This window comes from Anastrepha ludens, chromosome 5 (assembly GCF_028408465.1).
Source record: "Anastrepha ludens isolate Willacy chromosome 5, idAnaLude1.1, whole genome shotgun sequence".
NCBI lineage: Eukaryota > Metazoa > Arthropoda > Insecta > Diptera > Tephritidae > Anastrepha > Anastrepha ludens.
This window is the reverse complement of record NC_071501.1, coordinates 117,083,451-117,106,964: the sequence shown is the minus strand read 5'-3', so window position 1 is coordinate 117,106,964 and position 23,514 is coordinate 117,083,451. Positions and strand designations below refer to the sequence as shown.

The 23,514-nt window shown below is 35.5% G+C and overlaps 1 protein-coding gene across 2 annotated transcripts in view; it reads right to left on the bottom strand.

Moving 5' to 3' along the window:
* The window catches only part of LOC128865153 (protein spaetzle 3), a 125,834-nt gene that overhangs the window by 63,632 nt on the left and 38,688 nt on the right, over positions 1-23,514 (bottom strand). For both annotated transcript variants that reach the window (XM_054105210.1, XM_054105211.1), the window contains exon 3: positions 3,033-3,166. In XM_054105210.1, coding sequence (XP_053961185.1) covers positions 3,033-3,166 — 134 coding nt within the window. The remainder of the gene's footprint in view (positions 1-3,032; positions 3,167-23,514) is intronic.

The following is a 23,514-nucleotide window of genomic DNA, read 5'->3' as shown; positions in this document are numbered from 1 at the left end:
CTGGGAAGAAATGAAGGAAGAGCACAGAGGGGAAACTTAAATTATGAAGTTTCCAATTAATTTATATGCTCACTTTTGTAAGACTTCACTCTTCGCACTTGACTGACCCATACCCTCTTCCAAATTAGATTATGACCTCCTTACTTTTATTTGAAGAATTTATTACGCAGTCCATATAAATTGAGTGGAGAGGGTTCAAAAAATTTGTATACGTTTTGCACTCTATTCACCCAATTTCTCAGATCCGAATCGACAACACGAACCTCGAACCAGAAATAATACAGTTTAATGTGCTTTGCAGAAATTTTCGCCGTTTTAAGACTTTTTTTAAAGGATTACGAAAGATAAATGCGTTGTGGTTGTGTTAACCTTTTAATGCTGCTGACCAAGTCCATCAGATATTTAATAGCTAAGCCTGTTATATCAGTAGGCGTAGTACAGAAGTGAGAACTTAAATCTTAGCCCCGCGTGAGCAAGGCAGGTAGGGAGAAGGTGCTGAGATGAGAGGAGTCGAGGTGATTCCAACTATCACAGCATGAAAAACCTCGCGAATAGTGTCCTGCGAGGACACCCACGAAATTTGAGAGCTGCGCTTTTGTCAACTTCAGACGATCCCCCAAACGCCTCCGAGGCCCTCGTGGCCGGAAGGGTTTCGCAGCCTTACAAGTTTGTGTTCTTGCCCAGCGCTCACTGTGTTCGCACGAAGCCCATCTTTCTAGAAGCAGACCGCAGGTGGTCAAGGGGATCCCAAGCAAGTGAGTTGAAATCCAATTAAAAAATTACTTTCTATGTAACAAGTCAAACCAATTACTTCGAAATTTCGTGTTATATTAGTTTTATAATTATTAATATAGTTCGTTAAAATTCAGTAGCAATATTTTTTAGTAATTTAAATGGTTTTTTATGTTGGAAATTTAATTTTACTACACTTTTTTAATGTTAAATATTTTCTAATACTTTTATTACAGTTATGAGTAAGTATCTTAAATACCCGGTCTGAATTTTGATTAAACATTGCTGAATAAATATAAAAATAATAATAAAAAGATAATTAAATAAATAAATAAAAATAAATTTAAGCTGATGGTCTAGTCGCTAATGATTTTTAATTCATTGTGATTGTAATTCATTACTTTTCCAATTTTCAAATAAAAAAAAAAAAAAAAAACAAAATTCTATATTAAAATGCTCAGAATGTCTAGAGGAATTGAGTTAGTAATTTTTCGTCTTTTTGTCTGTGGGTGTGTGCAACGAATAAGAACATTTTGTGAAAAACATGTCTTTATTCATTGACATCACCTTAACTCTGAATATGTTCACTTAAAAATAAGAGCGAGCTTATTACCTCAAATAATACATCATTGCATTAAACAGTTAATTAAAAACATCGCACGACCAATCAGCTTAGTTGCATAGTACACAGTTCCAACAGTACTTTCTCAGTATCTACTTCTATGTAACTAATCAAAGAGATTGAGTTCCGTAACATAGTTTCCCCTTCAACAGTTATTGTAACTATTATTTAACATTGCACAGACAGAGGCGCTGTGTACTTTTCGTTTACATTTTTATCAGGATGTTATTAACATGAAACTAACATTAGTGCTCTTATTAACATAAACTTATACATAACTCCCGTCAGACTTAGTCACGTGAAATTGGCTCTATTTTTATTGGCTAATTTTTCAATGGAATTTGGGACAATATTTCGAACTATAACAACGGCCCTCTGCTATAGACGGTTATTTTCAAAAATTTCCAAAACGAGACCATTTCAGCAATTAATCACAAAAAATTGCTCAAACTGGTTGTAAGGGCTGATCTCGAGGAAAGGAAATACGAATAATTTATGCAATGTGCATGGAACCGGCGACCATAAAATGAAAGCCTGAGTTACTAAATCAGTTGAATTCAATAAATATTGACAATTGATTTAATTATTGACAAAATAAAATACCTAAAATCGGGCAATAATTATAAAATATATTTTGGCTTCCTTCTACCTTTCAGTTAGCGCAATGAAGAAAATATAATAAAAATAATTAAGATATTGTAAAGAAACTCAGTAAATCCGTTGCTCTTTGCGCAGAAGGAATGGATAGTTAAAACGAGCTATTTGGTTAGTAACGGTAACATTGGTATACAAAATTTTACGGCGACATAGCGCTCAACGTGTTAAGAATCTGTTATATCAAAGACTTTATTAATAAAAAAAGAAACAAATAAACAAATCTCGAAAAAGTTTGTGCAGTGACCATTGCCGCTTTCCAATATTCTTAAGAGATTTACAGGGATTTCCCTTTATATTCGATTTTAACACTTTCTCGCTATTAATTTATAAGAGTAACATGTTTTCTATCTAAATATTGTAGAAAAATGTTAATATCGTTATTGATTTCTTGCCCAACTTCATTTTAAAACAAACAGAAAAAGTGCACCAACCAATAAATAATTATAAAAAATAAATATTGATTCTATACACCGCAGCTGCGCTCACCGACAACTCAGTGCTACTCATATTAATGTATGTACGAGTATACCCCATTAATAATGTTTAATATTCATTGTAATATCAATTACGAGCACCACAAAACTACTATTTTATTGATTTAGAAAATTCATCATTTCTCTACCACCCTCTGCCGTCATCAACTCACTAATAATCCATATCTAAATGGACCACTGGATTGGTTGGATTGGTCATTAGCTAATGGCGATTATGTAGACATTTATCATTAATGCAAATCTTGCGGAATTGCTGCTCTTTAGCCGCTCTAACGCCTTTTGATTCTCCCATTCATTACGACTACAAACGTGATTCTCTATACTAAATCAATAACTGCTCTCTCGCGTATGTTGTTGTGCACTTAATACCAATTAAAAGTAAATTTAAGAGCGGGTTTCATCTTCTCATTTCTTTCTTTTGCTAAATTCATTTTTTCTTTTGGATATTTCATATTAATATTTGGAATGTGTGGTAAAATAATTCATAATTTTTTTTTTGTGATTTTTTCTCATTTCATTCCACTTACCGGTATTTGTACGAAGGAGCCATTATTTAGTGTAGGATACGAGAAAAGCGGTACCACCGGCGCTGTTCCATTTTTTAGGAATATGGGGCCTTGTATTGGCGTCACAGTGGGCATTGATGACTTTTTATTGGCATCTGAAAATTTGAAAGAAAAAAATTGATAATCAAAACTAAAAGTAAAAAAGATAATTTATGAGTCTGGCGACTTTTAGAAATTGAAATATAAAAAATTTACAAAGGGATTTTACTATTTAAGTGCTGCAAATGTGATTTTCGCAGCCTTCAAAGCCAAGTTAATGTTTCACGTATGAAGGCGTACTTCTCGTACATCAAATATACACCACGAATCAATTTATCTTTGTAAGGCTGTGAGGCCAGTGTGGCCAATAAGCTGACAGGAGGGGGATTGACAAATGTGTTCATGGGAGCTGCATGGTTCTAACGTACATACATTTGAATGTATTCTCCTACGAAAATGATATAAATCCAAGTTAAAAACCTTGTGGAAATTAGAAACAAATTCAAAAAATTTTCGCTGCATATTCAACAAAACTGCATACCCGAAAATTTTCTAAAAATTCTCAGTAAAAAGTGTGAATATTTTATAAAAATTCGTTGAATTTTTTTACTTTCTACAAACTTTCAAACTTGAATTCATAAGATTTTGGTACGAAAGTTAGGTATATTTTCATTAAAATTTTTTTCTAAATTAATTGAAATTGAATTATGTTAATTGTAAGTTATTAAAACTCGCCAACAAATTCCTGTGCTATAGTTTTTTATAGTGTTTTGATGCTAATAGATAACTTGGAAATTATTTGACCAATTCGATTCAAGCAAACTTCAATGTATGGGTTTATAATATTCATTATATTTGTGCTATTTATTATATTTATTATACCTATGAAATGAGACTTTTTTTTCAACTTCAAACGTTTATTAACAAAAAATGGTTACAAATTTAATCTTCAAAATAATAGCCATCGCTAGCGACATATTTTTCCCACCTCTCAGCCAATTTGTGGATTCCGCGCCAAAAAAATTGGCCCTCTTTGGCCGCAAACCAATCATCGAGCCATTTTTTGGCTTCTTCGTGAGAACTGAAGCGCTGCTCGGAAAGTGCGTTGCCCATCGATGCAAACAAACGATAATTGGAAGGCGCCAAGTCTTGTAAGTAAGCCGCATGTACCAGCGGTTCCCAATCGTACGTCTCCACCAATTCCCGGGTCGCTCTTGTTCGATGTGGCGGTGCATTGTCATCAAGAAAATCATCAAGAAAAATTACTTTGTGACGCCGATCGGCATATTCTGGGCGTTTTCGGTGTATAGCGCTGTTCAAATCGGAAAATTGTCGTTGGTAGCGTGCACCGTCAACTGTTTCACCTGGTTTTAATAGCTCGTACCAAATCATACCACGCTGATCCCAGCAAACATAAAACAGCATAGCCTTGCGGCCGAAGCGATTTGGTTTGGCAGTTGTTTTTGGCTTGTGGCCAGGCGGACCATACGATCGTTTACGCTCGGGATTGGAGGAATACACCCGTTTTTCATTACCCGTACGATTCGATGCAAAAAAGTCTTCCTTTTGAACTGGGAGAGCAGCATTTTACAAGTGGGTTTTCGGTTCTCTTGCTGCCTTTTAGTCAGTTCATACGGCACCCATCTTCCGACCTTTAAAATCATGCCCATGTCTTTCAAACGTTTGGAAATGGTTTTTAGGGTCACTCGCAACTGCTCTGCCATCATTTCTTGCGTTTGACCATCATCTTCATCCAACAATGCTTGCAATTCGGCGTCCTCAAACTTTTTCGGTGGCCGACCGCGGTCCTCGTTCTCCACGCTAAAATCACCACTTCGGAATTTTTCAAACCATCTGAAGCACTGTGCTCTACTTAGAGCATGCCCACCATAAGCTTCTATAAGCATTTGATGAGCTTGAGAAGCGTTTTTCTTCAATTTATAATAGGAAATCAACGATGTCTGCAAATCGTAGTTTGAAGGCACAAAATTCGACATTTTTAGGAGCGACAAAAATGCACTGTTGTATGAAACGTAACAAACAATGAACTGAATATTGTTGACAGATGACAGACGAAAAAAGCAAGACATTTGAGAAGGTTTAAAAATAGCGACATCTATGGATATCTACCTTATAATGGCTTCAAATTTTCGCGTCATATTTTGTGTTAATCAGTCGAATTTGCCTTGATAACAATACGGCCGTCCACGCTTGATTTCCTCTCAGTTTTTGCTTAAGTTTTGCCCCCACATTTCCGATAATGTTGGTATCGCGCGACCGTGAAAGCCAAGCCGTTCAGGTTTTGGATTTTAAACAAATGTCTATAATGTTGAAAATATCGATAAAATCACAGAAAGAATCGAAGTTGACTAGCATCTTAATAGTCGGAGCATCGCCCAGCAGCTAAAGATCGACCATAAAACAGTTTTGCATCATTTGCGCAAAACTTTTACGCAAAAATAATGGATTTATTTTTCCCCGAACTAATATATTTTGCAAAATTTGTTCCTAATTGGAGGCAATAAAATTATATATAGTTTACAAATATCCACGAACACGATTTACACCTTTTCTCAATCAATTTACACTGCTGTTTTCTCTGTCTCCACAGCTTCTCAAAAATATACAAAAAAATTTTATTTTCACCACTAAAGTGGGAATCTTTTACAGTATTAAAATTTGAATTTCATAACTCCGAACCAGTTGATTTACGCACGTCGTTTGAAAAGTTTGAAAATAGCATTTGCCAAAGTCTGAAAAATAGAGATTCCTTTCTGCAATCACCTCCTCGTTTGAGTGAAATCCTTTTCCCGTCAGACATTTCTTCAAACTGGGGAACAAATAGCAGTCCGAATAAGCCAAGTCTGGAGAATAGGAGCGATGTGTAACGAGTTGGAACCCTATTTTCATTAACTTTGCGACCATAACTGCTCAAGTGTGAGCTGGTGCGTTGTCGTGATGGAAAAGGAAATTCACGCGACTTCCTGAATTCAAACGATTGCCAAGCACCAAGAAAAAGTATAACAGAAATAAGCTAAAGCGCTAGTCTCGTTTGTACATATAACGAATGCTAACTGGGCGAATGATAAGCGCAAATCTGGGTGACACATCCATTAAGAAATTCCAAGGTGGGGTAATCTCTCCACTTCTATGGAACTTAACTGTCAATAATCTTCTTCAAGAACTTGAAAAAATGGGAGGGAAAATAATAGCATATGCCGATGATCCTGTTATAGCAATTTCGGGGAAACACCTTCCAACATTATGTGATCTTCAACAAATATCTCTCAACAGGCCTTCACTTTAATGTAAAAGTCGAGGACTTGAAGTAAATCCGGAAAAAACGGATCTGATACTGGGTACTGAATTGGGGGCTCACAGTCGCAGATAGAGTACAAAAATCTATGATGGCGTTGTACTTCTGTGGAAGACTAATTGGAAAGAAATGGCCACTACAGCAGTGGTTAGGCCTATTCTCCACCATGGTATTGAAATATGGTGGAATGCGCTTGAAAAGGGTGTGGACATTAAAAAACTTGACAAGGTTCAGAGATTAGCATCTGTTCTCATAACTGGCGCGATGTCAACCACACCATCGAAAGCATTATATGCGACATTAAACTTCCTGCCGGTAGATCTGCAGGCAAAATACATCGCGCGCAGCACGGCAATAAGGCTGAACACTCTAAGTAAGTGGTCAAATAAGAGCTACGGTCACGGCAAAATCCTGGCTGGCACTTCGGAGATTCCCGGATTGGTGGACTATGAACCCGCCTACACTTGCCATTACAACGTTCACGACCCTCCTACCCTCAAGGGAAGAGCGGGAAAGGGGCGGTGCAAGACGGGGCGAGTCTATCCATGCATACACAGATGGCTCAAAGCTCGAGGGCAGGGTGGACGGATATGTAGTAGTACTGTAGTGTCTTCCATGACGAAATGATGGCAGTAATGAAAGCCGCGACACTGGTACAGTGTGATGCGATATTTGTAAATGACATCTACAGCAAGGCGGCGATAAAATCCCTCACAAAACAGTCGACAACCTCCAAGGTAGCCATGCAATGCCGCACATCTCTCAACGAGATGATTGAGTCATTCCGCTTAAGGAGAATATGGGTTCCTGGCCATCGTGACATTGAGGGTAACTGCAGAGCCGATGAACTAGCGACACTCGGCACCAAATTGACCGATGAGTACATACACATGCGCAAACATGCAAGCTACTCATCCTTGAAGAAATCGTAAGGAAAGAAAACGAAAGATGGCGTAATGAAGCCACCTGCAAAATCGCTCGTCAACTGTATCCGACTCTCAATGCTAAACGCACAGAATCTTTGCTAAGTCAAAATAAACACAGCCTTAGCACACTGATTTCAGTCATAACGGGGCATTGCCTAATAGGTAGGCACGCCCAAAGGATGGGTGTGCAAACACATGACTTCTGTAGAAGTTGCCTTGATGAGAAAGAGGAAGAGACAATCTTGCATCCTCTGTGCCATTGTCCTGCTCTATCCAGACGGAGATTTGCTATTCTAGGCAGACAATTTTTAATGAATTGGAAGATCTCAGTTCTGCAGAAATAGGAGAAATTCTAAAATTTTTTAAAAGCGCACACTGGTTTTAGGAGAAATAAGGAAAGCTCCCCAAGCGGCATCACAATGGGCTATGAGCCTGCGTGTGTCCCACAGGACAACCGCTTCAACCTAACCTAACCTAATAAGCTAAAACTTGGTATGTGTTCTTTCAAGCTGGTTTTAGGAAATTAGTGGTAAGACAAATAAGTGTTTCATTATCACTAAATCTTCAGTTTTTCAGGGTTTTAACTATCCGCTTATTGCATTAATTATTTAGCGAACTATGCCCAAATCTGCTTCCAAGAGCTGCCACTAACTAGGCATAACCTCGAGGCGCACCAGAAGTGCCGTCTCTGAAAGTTAGCGCGGACTTTTCAAACGACCCTCGTATTATGAAAGGCTTTATCGTGCAGATGCAGCCTCATTTTTGATAAATAAAGAAACAAAAAAAATAAAAACAAATAAAAAAAAAATTCAAATAAATTAAAAAAAATAATAAAAATAAAAATAACTCTTTTGAAAAAAAAATCAAATTACTACAATTGCAAGGTGTTAATGGCTAACATTTTTTTCCACTTTTATTGTGCATTAATTTTTTTATTCTTTTCTCTTATCTCCTTAAGCGCATTGCTACACTGACACAGTACGCCTACACTCGTCAAATGCTAACAGCCAACCGCCAAACGCCTGCGAGCTGTCACAAATCGAGTGAGCACATAGCCTGTGGCGTTCGACATCCAACCTGTTCAACACCAACTCACTTGCGAACTTCAAAATATCATCAATCTGAACAACATCATCAATGGCGATAATCTGCCTGGAAGTTGTTTTGCAAGCGCGCCGCTCACTGCTTCTGCTGCATTTGCCTTTGCTTTTACTATAAATGCTTGATGTTGTACTCGTATATGATTTTTTTTCTTCGACGCTTTAATTGCTCCTGCTACTTAACAAACATTCCACGCACAGTGGCAATCACAGCAACAGCAGTCATCAACAATAGCGGGCAACAGCAACAATAACTTCATCATCGGCAGAGCTCAGCGGCATTGTCGCATTTTAATTGACAGTTTTGAAAAATTCCTACACTCCCTGGCCAAGCTACTGCTTTTGTTGTACCTGTTGCTGCTGCTGTTGTTGGTGCTGCTAGTGGTGGCGGTGGCGGTGCTTGAGCTATTGCTGCCTCGTTGCATACAGCTGTTGCAGCGGAGCACCGGCTGACTGTGTGGTGGTGCGCATAACTGTTGATTGGTTGATTGGATGATTGGTTGACTGCTTGACTGGCTCTTTGCATTGCATTTTAATGCTTCTCGGCTTGTCCGCCACTGTCATTTTTCTGTTCCATATTCATACTTTTAAATGTCAGGCAATTGGGCGCTTTCGCGGTGTAGTGGTGGCCACATTTTGCAGACAGCCATGAATTTTCCCATTCCGCTTTGGGAATTGCAATTGCGATTGCAATTTTATTTGGCATTGCTGTGCTTTCCATGCAAGTGCATCTGTGTGTGTGTATGTGCATGTCTGTGGTGGGCTGATGTTGTGCTGATGGTCAAGTGCGCCGAAATGTTGGCGAACATGGCAGGGACTTTTGCGAACAAATTTCGAAATTTAATCAAAGCGAGAGTTGAAGTGCAGGCTTACAAAAGATCGACACATGCAAAACACAATTTTTGGCCCAAATTCATACGAGACATGTCTCACATACATTAACATTTGTTCTTCATGGTGGCGCGTTGTGCGATTTTTTAATGGAAATTTGCTAAAACTGAGCACTGAATTCGAGTTCTGGTTGATTTTTAGAAAATAAAGTATAAGTATTTAATAATATGCTAATAATTTGAAGAGGGGTGAATATTTTTTCAATTTTGACTTTACCTTTGGATGTTCTTTGTTATGCCAAAAACCCAGAATGCCATTGGTATAAAGAAATCACACACATGTTTTATATCAGAAATCAAATCTTTTCATTTTACGAGTGCAATAAACTTTCCAACTTGATTTCCTACCATTTTCATTTTTACACATTCATATTTCTGGCCTAAGGCTACTGACTTCTGCATTCGGCAAATTCAAAGTTTATGATATAAATTGCTCATATCGGTATCGATATCGATGTCGAAAAATGTGTATTCTGTTCCTTGATATTTAACTGAGCTTAGCAAAAACATGGACCTTCAGCAGCCCAGTTAAGATGGAAAATTGAACCAGGTTACCATTTAGTATATTTAGCATTCCTGAAAGTTAGGTTAGTCAGCTGTCGTAGAAAATAGGTTTGTGCGTGACCACCTTTCGCTAGCGCCCAAGTTCGAAACACTCAGTGGTCATGAGTGATGATATGTTGATGAGTGATGATTGATATTTTATAATAACAGGCGCATCTCGGCTAGCAGTGGTCAACCGTTGAGTGTATCTTTGCCATAAATAGATATGAAATAGATTTCAAATTTTTTAATACTCTTTAATAAACTAAATATATGCCATTACTTTGGAGCTACTGAATTTTCTAAGCCAGCACTTATTCAAGCGCGTTTGACCGATGTCTAATGAAGTTAATTTGACTTCGCTAACAAAAAACTTATAGAGACGGAGGCGTGGCAAAATTTTTTTTTTTAGTCTAATAAATAAATAATAATAAAATTAGGTTTTTTTTATTTATTTTTGTTAATTTTTATTTTTATATATTTTATTTTTCTATATTTAATTTAATTTTCATTTATTCTAATTGATTCTATTAAATTTCAGTTTAATTTAACTTAACTTAACTTGGTTTGTTTTTATTTATTACTTATTTTATTTAATTTATTTTTATTAATTAATTAATTTCTTTTATTTAATTGATTAATTTTTATTTGATTCTATTTAATTTTTTTACTTATTTTTTATGCTTTTTTGTTGAATTTTCATTTTATTTTTATTACGTGTTTATTTCTTTTAATTTCAGTTTACTTGAATATAACGGGTGATTTTTTAGCTATTATCATTTTAAACAGTTGGTTTAAATAGCTGACGCACGTTTCGTGTTTTGTTTCACTGTCTAACATCTTCAGTTTGGTTTATAATTTATCCATGAATCGTCTTACAAACGCACAACGCTTGCAAATCATTGAATTTTATTATAGAAATGCGTGTTCAGAAACTTTAAGATCCACTTTTTTATCGAAGAATTGTGTTCAGCGACGAAGGCCATTTTTGGATCAATGAGTACGTAAATAAGCAGAATTGTTGATTTTTGAGTGAAGATCAGCCAGAAGAATTGCAAGAGCTACCAATGTATCCAGCTACCGAAGGTCATAGTTTGGTGCAGTTTATGGGTTGGAGGTATCATTGGACCGTACTTCTTCAAAGATGCTGCGAATCGTAACGTAATTGTGAATGGTGAGCGCTACTGGGAATTGATATCCAACTTTCTTTTGCCCAAAATGCAAGAGCTTGACTTGCATGACACGTGGTTTCAGCAAGACGGTGCCACATGTCACGCAGTACGCGTAACAATTGATTTGTTGAGAGGCGAGTTCGGTGAACATTTTATTTCACGTTCGGGACCTGTCAATTGGACACCCAGATCGTGCGATATAACGCCTTTAGATTATTTTTTGTGGGCTGTTTTAAAGCTTATGTCTATTCAGACAAGCCTGCTTCAATTAACGCTTTGGAAGACAACATTAAAGCATTTATATGTGAGATACCGGCCGAAACATTGGAAAGAGTATTCCAAAATTGGACTAAGCGGATGGACCATTTGAAGAGCAGTCGCGGTCAACATTTGCATGAAATGATCTTCAAGCATTAAATTATATGGCCTGTACTATCGATTTAAATAAAAAGTTCATGCATTTTTCTGAATTTTGTTTTTTTTTTGAAAAACTTTCCTATAGCTCTTAAAAAATCACCCGTTACTTATATTATACTTTGATATAATATAATTTAATTTGAATTAATTTAATTTATTACTCATTTCATTTTTAATTTTTTTCTATTTTATTTTTAAAATTTTTTTATTCCATAAAATTTGTTTTTGTTTATTTTTTACTTTTTTTATTAATTTTTTTATCTTTTTTTCTAGCTTATTCTATCTTAGCCTACTTTACTTAATATTAATTTGCTGATTTGATTTCATTATACTTTAGCTTAATTTAACTTAATTTTGCTTAATTTTAATTTATTATTTAATTTTATTTATTTAATTTTTTTGCTTCTATATTATTTAATTTTTTATTAATTTTTATTCGTTTTATTTTCTTATTTTCGTTTTAATTATTTTTTCATTTTAGTTCAATTCATTTTATTATTCGATTTAATTTAATTTTATTTTATTTTAATTTATTATTCCTTTTTTTTATTCTATTCAACTATATTTTAGTTGTGTTTTAATTGTTTTTTTTAATTTAATAAAATATTTAAACTAAATTTAAATGTTTTAGTTTTTTTTTTAATATTTAATTGAATTCTATTTGACCTTATTTTACTTTACTGTATTTTATTTAATTTTCCCATCATTTTTATTTATTTTACGGAACTATTCATTCCGAAAACGGGGAAGCCTTCACACTGCAAACCAAACGACTTCAGGCCGATTAGCCTAACCTCTTTTTGCTGAAAGGCTTTTGAAAAAGTCTTAGATGAGCAAATCAAAACCCAACTTGATACTAAGTTGATCTCTGAGGCACAACATGCCTACACTAAAGGGAAATCGACTGAAACGGCACTTCATTCACTGGTGCAAACAGTGGAAACTTCCCTTCACAATAAGGAGTACTCTCTTGTCGCATTTATGGACATAGAAGGTGCTTTTAATAATATTGAACCCAACGCTATTTTGTCTGAAATTGCCAAATTGGGTATTAATTACTCCATCCGAAAGATGATCGAACAAATGCTCCAAAATAGAATAATCACTTCAGAGCTTGGGTTAAGCCGCATGAGAATGTACGCCGTCAAAGGCACTCCTCAAGGCGGAGTACTTTCACCCCTTCTCTGAAATCTCGCTGTAAACAGTTTGCTTCGAAATCTCGAAAAAGCAGGCTGCAAGGTTGTAGCCTATGCAGATGACATTGCACTCTGCGTGTCAGGCAAACACCTGAATACCCTCACTGAGCTCATGCAACGCTCAATCAATATTCTGTCAAAATGGTGCACCGAATGCGGACTAAATGCGAATCCAGCAAAGACAGATCTTGTTCTCTTCAATAGGAAACAACAATCTCCTCCACTGCAAACAATAACTTTAAAAGGGGAATCATTACTCCTATCTGATTCAGCTAAATATCTAGGAGTTATTCTAGATAGGAAGTTGAGTTGGAAATTGAACATCGAAAACAGATGTAAAAAAGCTTTCATAGCTCTCTATACTTGTAAGAAAGCTATAGGCAAAACCTGGGGTTTTTCACCTCGGATCATTTATTGGATATATACCTCGATCATCAAACCGATACTCTTCTACGGTGTGGTTGTATGGTGGACAGCACTCGAAAAACGGTGCAGAGTAGCCACAATTGATCGAGTCCAAAGAACAGCCTGCCTCCTGATAACAGGATGCTTAAGTACAACACCTACTAAGGCTCTAAATACGTTGCTTCACTTGTTCCCTATCGATCTGGCTGGCAAAGCGATTGCAGCGGAAGCAGCGACACGCATGAATGCTATATCGAAATGGAATAAGTATCTTGGCCATTCGGCCATACTGAAAAGGAACACTGTTATCTCTTCCGACATAGACTATCATGTAAGTCTTCCATCACCACCCTTGCTATTCTCCTGTTCACTCCCAACTAGGGAAGAATGGAAGACAAATCTAACCGAAATCGATGGCCCGCTGATTATATATACAGATGGTTCAAAACAAGACGGCAAAGTGGGATTTGGAATCTTTTCCAAATCCCCTCACATCAATCTATCATTTAGATTACCCGACTACTGTAGCGTATTCCAAGCGGAAGTATGCGCTATCTGGTATGCTGCGAAAACTCTCTTAGAAAATAGAATATCACTAGAGGATATCCGCTTTTTCACCGACAGTCAAGCGGCCGTTCGAGCACTCAGCTCCTCTTATACCCACTCAGATGTGGTTCGATCCTGTCTCTTATCTCTTAACGAGATAAGTGTTCAGAATTCTGTCCAAGTTATCTGGATACCGGGTCACAGTGGATTCGAAGGTAACAAATGTTAGTGACTTACCCACAATCCACATTCCGCTCTCAACATGTAAAATGCTCATCGATCGAGAATTTCACAGCATTGCTGATCGGAGGTGGCGAGTGGAAACTACTTGCGTTACGACCAGACAAATCTGGCCATCCTACAATCTGAAACAGACAAAAACCCTTATAAGTCTTTCGAAACACGAACTAAGGCATATAACATCTCTTATCACCGGCCACTGCCTTTTGGGCACTAACGCACGTCGGCTCGGGGTTCCTCAGAACGACCTGTGCAGATACTGCGAGGACGAAGATGAGGAAGTATCGAGCAGGCATTTGCTGTGCAGTTGTCCGGGTCTAGCCAGAAGTCGACTCGCTCTTCTAGGCTCTCCAACAATTGACAATCTTTCAGTACTCTCGGACCTGAAAATCGAATCTCTCATCAAATTTTCGAAACGAATTAATATCTTTGATCAAAATCTACAATAAAAATCTCGGTTAGGTGGGGAAATCATTTAAAATAATGAGCTCTAGGGCAACACAACGGACCCAACTTGCGGTCTATGTGGTACTCCGATGCGGGGTCACCCTTAAACCAACCAACCCAACGGAACTTTATTTTAAATTTTGTTTATATTCTATTTAAAATATTCTCATTTAATTTTAATTGAATTCAATTATTTATTTTATTTTATTTTTTTCATTTTATTATTTAATTTTATTTTTATTACAATATATTTTTTGTATTTTATTAAATTTTAATTTATTTTATTGTATTTTAATTTTAGTTTTAATTTTAATTTTATTTTTGTATCTTACTTTGTTTTATTGTATCATTGAATTTAATTTGAGTTTACTTCACTTAAATTTATTTTTATTTTTATTTTTGTTCTATTCTACTTTATCTTTATTCATTTTACGTTATCTAATTTCATTTTAATTTAATTTAATTTGTTTTGATTATTTTTCCATTATTTCACTTTACTTGTATTTTTTTATTCATATTTATTCTATTTTGATTTTTGTATTTTATTTAATTTTAATTTATTTTATTTTATTGCATTTTAATTTTATATACTTTTAATTTTATTATTATTTAATTTTATTTATTTAATTTTTTTCCTTCTATATTATTTAATTTTTTATTTATTTTTATTCGTTTTATTTTCTTATTTTCGTTTTAATTATTTTTTCATTTTAGTTCAATTCATTTCATTATTTGATTTAATTTAATTTTATTTTATTTTAATTTATTATTCCTTTTTTTATTCTATTCAACTTTATTTTAGTTGTGTTTTAATGGTTTTTTTTTAATTTAATAAAATATTTAAAATAAATTTAAATGTTTTAGTTTTTTTTTAATATTTAATTGAATTCTATTTGACCTTATTTTACTCTACTGTATTTTATTTAATTTTCCCATCATTTTTATTTATTTTACGTAACTTTATTTTAAATTTTGTTTATATTCTTTTTAAAATTTTCTCATTCAATTTTAATTGAATTCAATTATTTATTTTATTTTTTTTTTTTCATTTTATTATTTAATTTTATTTTTATTATATTTTTTGTATTTTATTAAATTTTAATTTAATTTATTGTAGTTTAATTTTAGGTTTAATTTTAATTTTAATTTTAATTTTATTTTTTTCTATCTTACTTTGTTTTATTGTATCATTGAATTTAATTTGAGTTTACTTTATTTTTTTTTCATTTTTATTTTATTTTTTAGTTCACTTAAATTTATTTTTATTTTTATTTTTGTTCTATTCTACTTTATCTTTATTCATTTTACCTTATCTAATTTCATTTTAATTTAATTTAATTTGTTTTGATTATTTTTCTATTATTTCGCTTTACTTGTATTTTTTTATTCATGTTTATTCTATTTTGATTTTTGTATTTTATTTAATTTTAATTTATTTTATTTTATTGCATTTTAATTTAATTTAATTTTATATAATTTTAATTTTATTTTGTTTTATTTTATTATTGAATTTAATTTTTACTTTGCACACTTCATTTATACTTGACTTATTTATATTTTGCATTTTGCAACGATTTCCACGATGCTTATCTGCATTTCGTTAATTGTGTCACTCGGTAAGAGTGCACGAATGCGACTTGCCTGCACAAGTGTAATCGCTGATTGCATATTTTTCGCCTGCATGCAAGTGCACATGTATAGGTCTGTGTGTATATGCGTGATGTTGACAATAAAAAGGACAGTCCAACGTTTTGTGGGTCAATTAAAACAACTCGACTGCAGCAAATGTCTACACATCTTTTTTAATTTCCTTTGGTGTGGTAAAATCCCTTCAAAGAAAAACAAAAACAAAAACGAAAGAAAACAAAAATAAATGAAAAAGGCAGAAAATCCGGTCATAATTCGTGCAGAAATCAGCCATCCGACAAGTGAGTTATCGCAAATGCGACAACAGCAACAACAACAACAAGAGCTATATAGTAGTGTCGTACTAAGTTTTGTTGTTGCTGCTTTTCAGTTAAATAAATTGCAATGCAGTCTGGTATACTTTTTTTGGTGCAATTGTGTAAAGCAAAATTGGTTAAATGCATTTTTGGAGCAGAAAAAGGGCTTTCAAAACGACTTTCTCTTCAAGTAACTTGAGTGCAACTTAAACTTTTTCTTGCCACGCTGTAATGCAAGATATTTGTATATTTTTTTTATTTATTTTTCACAATTTTTTTATACATACTTTCTTACTTGAAACTACGTGAATCACAAGATAAGGCCATCCAAGTGCAACTTTACAAGCCACAAGCTGCGCATGACAGCAAATAAAATTTTTTTTAACTGCAACAGTAACGTCATTAAGTACAAGTGTTAAATACATGCCGTAATATGCACTACTACATGTAGAAGTTCCACACTTAATTTCAAAAAACAAAACCAAACACAACCACCTGCCATAAAATATAAGATTTGTATAAGCAGCTGAAAGCTTAAAAAGCATATAAAGATGTTGAGCGTCTCGAGAACCATTGTTCAGTTTTAACTATTTTGTGACTGCTCGCTGTTTACCATCTTTTACTACTTCTCCCCCTTTTTTTTATATTAAATAGCAAAAACGATCGCACATCTTCTTTAAACAAACAAACAAAGAAGTCTTAGCAAAAGTCGAAGAGAAATAAACTGCAGCGACGGTAACTCACACGAATGCTTGATCTTAAAGCTAGACATGCACAGCCCACATGCCCGCCACCTTCTGGACATACTTATGTATATACTCATATGTATATATTTGTTGTAATGTAGGGATGTACACATAGTTATTAATACTTCGTTGCTTTACGACTTGATCATGAAAAGTTGCATAATGTCGGAAATATGCAATGTGTGTAAAATTTTTATGTAAATATAAGCATACTTGCATACTAATTTACAAAAACCCATGGCATGTATGCTGCTGTGCTCCACTCCGCCTCAGTGCGACAAAAGTTCAAGTATCATATGTATGCAACGAGAGCAAACGAGATGTAGAGCGGAGATTATGCGGTGAGTTGTACGAGCGTCGACAACAACGATGACGAAGCAAAGAAGTGGAGTGAATCGCGAGTAGGAGAAGGCATACGGTGTTTGTTTATTAGCGTGAGAAATTTTGATTTTTAAAAATAAATTAAAACACAGTTACTGCTTGCAGCCTACGGTTGTAATAAGTGTGTTTGCTTTAAAGGCTGCAGTAGTAGTCAGTAGGCATATTAAAGACTTAAGCAACGAACTTGATTGGCAGAACATTGATAAATGAGAACTTTGCTTCTGTTCCATTTACATGACTTCGAAGTTAAATGGTGAACTAAAATTTCGCATAAAAACCTTGTTTTTCTGTTCAAAGTTGTTTAAGGCTGATAAATTGTTTAGTAAATTGATTATGTACGTATTGGTGGGTAATATTGAAAATTCTAGAAATATTATGCTATAAAAAGTTAATCAATTATGGCGCACGGAATTGGTCATTGGGCCACACATACACAAATAGTTAAAATTTTCGCAATTTATTTATTTATTATTTTTTAATTCAAAATGAAATACTTCCTGCATCATGCATCCATTCGTATGCAAAGAAAAAATTGTGAAAAATCAATGTTTTTGAGCGACTTCAAATTTCCACTTTGTTATTCTAAAACAAATGGGCTATAGAAATTGTTTAACAATTTTGATTAAAAGGTTGAATATTTTGATGGTAATTTTTTTAGAATTTTGTACAAAGTTTGGAACTTTGTTTTAAAAGAGTTTTTGTTATACAAACCATATTTCTATAAAAAAAATTTAGGATGAAAAATATTGCGAATATTGGAAAAAGATGAAGTAAAAATTTGAGTATCTGATTCTGATTCAAAGAGTTGCATTTAATAAGATAAATAACTAAATACTAAGATAAATAACGAAAACCCATTGAGTCGGACTGATTCCCAGAAAAACTCTTAAACTACCCTAAAAACTTAAAATTTTTCAGTGCAAAAATTACCCATACGGGGAAAATCTTGCTTCCTCTCTAAACTGCGAATGAAAGATCTCCACAGATGCTCGAAGAACATTTTTGTAGCTGTAGTGGGCCCGATCGCTGACACTTCGACCTAAATGGACTTTTGTGTTCAAAGAATATACGACTGCTTGGTTATTTTCCGGTACATTATAGGGCTTTGAGACCCAGTAGAGGTATAGTTCGTCCACCCGGGGTAACGGGAATAGCACATGTGCATGACGTCCATCTTGTGGATCCGAACTTTTCAGTTTATAGGATTTCTTAAGTCACTGGGGTTTGTCCAGTTGAAGATGCGGCTATAACCAGGCTTGTAGCTACATAGTTCCCGTAAAGAAAATACAAGTATAATATTAATATGCAAAACTTGAAGATATGCATTTTTACAGTCCATTCATTCATAAGTTGGAGTTCGCTCAAACATTTTTTTCTAAAGACTCTGAATTTTTGAAGATGGAAATTTTGATGATTTAAATACTTTTTCTAATTTGTTAAGTTCTTGTGAACTTTGTAACCAAAAATTTGGATTATATATATTAGTTTTTGTTGTAAATAGAATACGCTCTGCTTTGAGGAAGTGTGCTTAAGGGAGCATGAAATTTTGGTAAAGATCGATACATAGAATAATAGGTTCGTGTGCGCGTAAGTTTTGGAGCAAAAATGATTTAACGGGAATTATGAATCTACTTAAACGATAGTACCTAATAAGTATCACTATGCTATGGGGGAAATGCCAACTGCTTTCCTAACGGAAATTTTTGCCATTCTGAAAGTGGCCGAATGGATAATCGATATTCGGGAAAATGATTGGAGTTTTCAGTGACAGTGAGGGTGCACTGAAGGCCCTGGAGAACGCAAAGCAAACCACAAAGATTGTTTAAGAATGTAAGAAGAAGCTAAGTTCAGAACAGGCTTGTACTTATATGGGTTCCAGGACACTCCGGTTTTCAAGGAAACGAAATTGTCGATAAATTGGACAACCGTGGATCAGCGGTGCCCCCCCAGAGCCAATAATCGGAATCAGTTCCGCAGAAATCATGAATTGGACCAGCGATTCTGTAGGCAATCTACATAAAGAGCGATGGTCCGGTCTAGAACGTTGCAGAACTGTAAAGTATTTTGCGACAAGTCCGAATAGAAAACTATCAAACTTTCTACTAAAACTTGGAAGGAAAAACGTTCGGTTGATAGTCGGGATCATTACAGGACACACCCCATGGGGTCAGCATATGACCACCATTGGAATCATTGAGGACCCAATGTGCCTGTCGTGCTTGGAGCAGGCCGATAGCACTGAGCACTTTCTCTGTGAGTGTCCTGCCTTTGCTTGAGCAAGACTGCGAGTTTCGGGTTCCGATGTCATGCGAAAGAGTAATATTCTTCCTCTAAAACTGGAGGATATTTACAAATTTATCAAAGAATCTGGAAAGTTCTCACAGGACTAACTACCTATGTCTCTATCTCTGTCCCTGTCTCTGTCTCTGTCCCTGTCTCAGTCTCAGTCTCAGTCTCAGTCTCAGTCTCAGTCTCTGTCTCTGTCTCTGTCTCTGTCTCTGTCTCTGTCTCTGGCTCTGGCTCTATTCCTTCATATATCTTTCTCTGATACTTTTCTCCTTTCCTCCTTGATTATTTACCCTCTTTACAGAGCTCTAATTACAATGGGCTTTTTAGCCTGAGTGTTTTAGGAGCCACCAAATCTCTTGGTGCTCCTTGGCTTGACCAATCCAAATTTCAATTTCATTTCAATTTACTTTGTAGTAATAACGAAACGATTGTGCCAAGGATTACGACAAGTCTTTATAGAAAATTATAAGTAACAAAAAAATAAATCTTTTTCATACCCCTTCTTCATATAAAACCACCCAAAAATGGCAAATGTGCGCCTTGCAATATACAACGACCACGTTTCGGCACGAACCTGCTGCTGTTACATAGAAAAATATATTCACCACATGCTATGGTATACTTTAAACTGCTCCGACCATATCACACTAAATCTATTAATTGTATCCAGCGGACTCAGAAAGTTTTTCTTAAATTTGCTTTGCGAGCTTTGAATTTTTCTGAACCTACGGCTTCTTTTAATTCTCGCATACTTCTAATAAGCCTTAAGACCTCAGAAGCTGGCAGAAGTGTACTCTCACTATCATTTATGGTGAATGTTGTTAATGGCTCTTTAGATTGCACTTCTTTATTAGATCGTATCAATTTTAATATTTCTCAAAAGTAGTACGCGTAGGCTACTGCTCCCTTTTAATGTTGCTAATTGGAAAGGTGAGTATGCAATTGATTTTTCTTTAGCCTCACAGCTCCACTTACGTACTAAACACCTCTGATTAACACATATGCTACTAGTTGCTTCGTCTACGAACCTCCGCGCGACTTAGATCATTGTGGATATATTTTACATACACGCAGATTCGGTTCCAATTATCACTCGATTTTAGCATAAAATCTATAAAATTTTCTTCTTTATACCACAAGCTCCGGGAGCATAGAGGGGGCATTCGAACAAGACGCGATCAGCGACTTCTTCCCTATCCGTGCAGATTGGGCTCTTTAGGGAACTGTCATGACCGAATCTATTGCGGTATTTTCGAAATACTTCGTGCGCTGAACGGAATAGGGTTAGGTGGAAGTTTTTTTCCCCATGGGTCCTCTCTAACCACGTTGTAAGAGTGGGTAAAAGGCCATGCGTCCATCTACCTTTCGGTGATCTGTTCCACCGGTCTTGCCAGTGGGCGATCGAAAGACGCCTTTCTTCTTCGGCAATAGTTTTACGGCTTGCTCAACTGTTGTGTTTAGACAGCCTTATATACACTCTCTGCATTTCTTTCGCCAAAATGTATACGGGGACTAGCCTTGCTATAACGAAGGAAGCATTGTGCGAAATTATACAGATAGTTCGCAAAGCGCTTAGCCGATAAACGGTTGTAATTTTTTTGTGTGAAACTATTTAAGTTCAGTGAGTCAGCCCAGATCGGTGCGGCATACAAAAGAACTGAGCTGACTACCCTGCTATATAGCATTCTTTTATTGTGGCTAGTCCGCCATTGGTTTGCATGATTCGCGTCAGACAGGACTGCACACTCGACGCCTTCTTCATAGCGTATTCTAGGTGCGTTTTGAAATTTAAACGGCTGTTAACCATCACTCCTAGGTATTTAATAGCGGGTTTTGAACTAATGGTTACAGACCCAACTTTTGCATTAATAGTTTCTACTATCGTCCTGCTGCTTATTAGAACTACATCGGTCTTATGCTCAGCTAATTCCAGCTTCATAGACCTTAGCCAAGTCTTGTTGATCCTGCTTACTGATTCGCTGGCGCTCCTCTCAATTGCGTAGATCTGTTTTGCTACCATTACCACCGCGATGTCATCCACGAATCCAATGACTTTACTAGTTCTAGGGGCATATCCAGTCTTAGAACCCCGTCATATACTGGGTTCCATAGCAGTGGGCCCCGAAGTGAGGAACCTTTGCTGATACGATATACTCCTCAACGCCTTTGTCACTGCTAAACCTCAGTTTACGGTCGGAGAAATAGCTCTCATTTCAGCAATCATTTGTACTAATATTTACTCAGCAATAAATCCATAAACCTCAGCGCATGCGCACGAGACACTACCAGATGTAATTTTTGACGCAGAAGCTCCTTGGCAACTAAAAGCTTTTAGCGGAATAAGAAAAAAGTGGCATAATAAATGCGCTATTATTGTTTAAATAAATTATAATAACAATTGGGGTACAAAAAAAAAAACAAAGCAAGTGACAACAAAAGTAATTATAATAATAATAATGGCGAATAAATGGTGCGAATCTTATTGTTTTGCTTGTGATTAGATCGAGGTGCGTCGAATAGATTTATATGTATATATATATGCATTGTATGCAATTATATATATTTATGTATGTATAATTATGAAGGAAAAATATAGAAATAAAAAAGAACTAAAATCTCTCGCTTGCCTTGAAATGCCGCAAAATCACAACAATCAGACCAAGTTAAGCGGCCAACTCTTGGCTGAATAACTAATGGACCAATCAATTGCTTTAGCCACCACTCGACTAACTAATCGGTCGTTGTTATTTGACGAAATAAAAAAATCGAATTAAACAAATAGCAAACACAAAGCGCCGGCAGCGGTGGTGGGCAACCGCACAGAAATTCACACACAATCGGTGCAATAATGCACGTACATATTTATGCACAATCACACACACACACATAATACTTTTCATCATTTATACTTCTGTATTTAGATACTCGCATATGAATAAAGTGCTTGTTGTTGTTGGTCGCATTTGATGGCAATTGCAAATTGAATGGCTCTTAAGCTGTTTCTCATATGCATACCTTTGTGTGGATGTGTGCATGTTTGTACATACGCAAGTAAGTGCGGCTTAAAGGTTGTTCGTTGCAGCTGATCATTTCCATTATTTATATTTATATACACACACATACGCACCCATGCCCGTTTATGAGAAATATTTCATTTGAAGCTTCGATTTGGCGTTGAATTACCAGGCTTTTGAAAATGCTCCAAATGATGATGGCTGCGCATGCGCACGTACTCGTACACTGTGTCATTCTAACACTGACAGCAGCGCATTTGAGGTAGGTAAATGTTTATTCTATTTTAAGTCACAGCCTGGCGGCATGGAACAAATTGTGTGACATTTAGTGCCAAGCGGCGCAAATTTGAATTTGTCTTATTTTTTTTAATAAATACATTTAAAAATATCTTACAAATACAAATGTTTGGATCCAAGACTTTTGTCACAGGTGTAATAGGTAATCGCTGAAGGAAAGCAAAGAACTAAATTCGCTGATTATTTTCTGGTGTCTTAATGCATTCCGACGTCTTCGTAAACTTTCCCAGGAAACTTCTGGTTTCGGAAAAGCCGGCTTTGCCGTAACCCTTTTCACATCTTCACTTCTACTTAATAAAATATAAAAAAAATTAAAATTGTTTTGAAAAGCATTGCCCGGAAGATCAAATGAGTCGTTTTCTTTCTTAAATATCAAATAATTACAAATTAATAAAAAAAAAATCGAATCCCTACTTTCTTCCCCTTAAAGGCAATTTACACACTTAAATTATTTCGGCTGACTTCAAAAATTCCTCTTCTTCATGATTGGCGCGATAACCGCTTACGTGATTTTGGCCGAGTTTAACAAAGCGTGCCAGTCGTTTCGTCTTTCTCTTGCTAGCCGGTGTCAGGCTAACACCAAGTGAAGGCAAGTT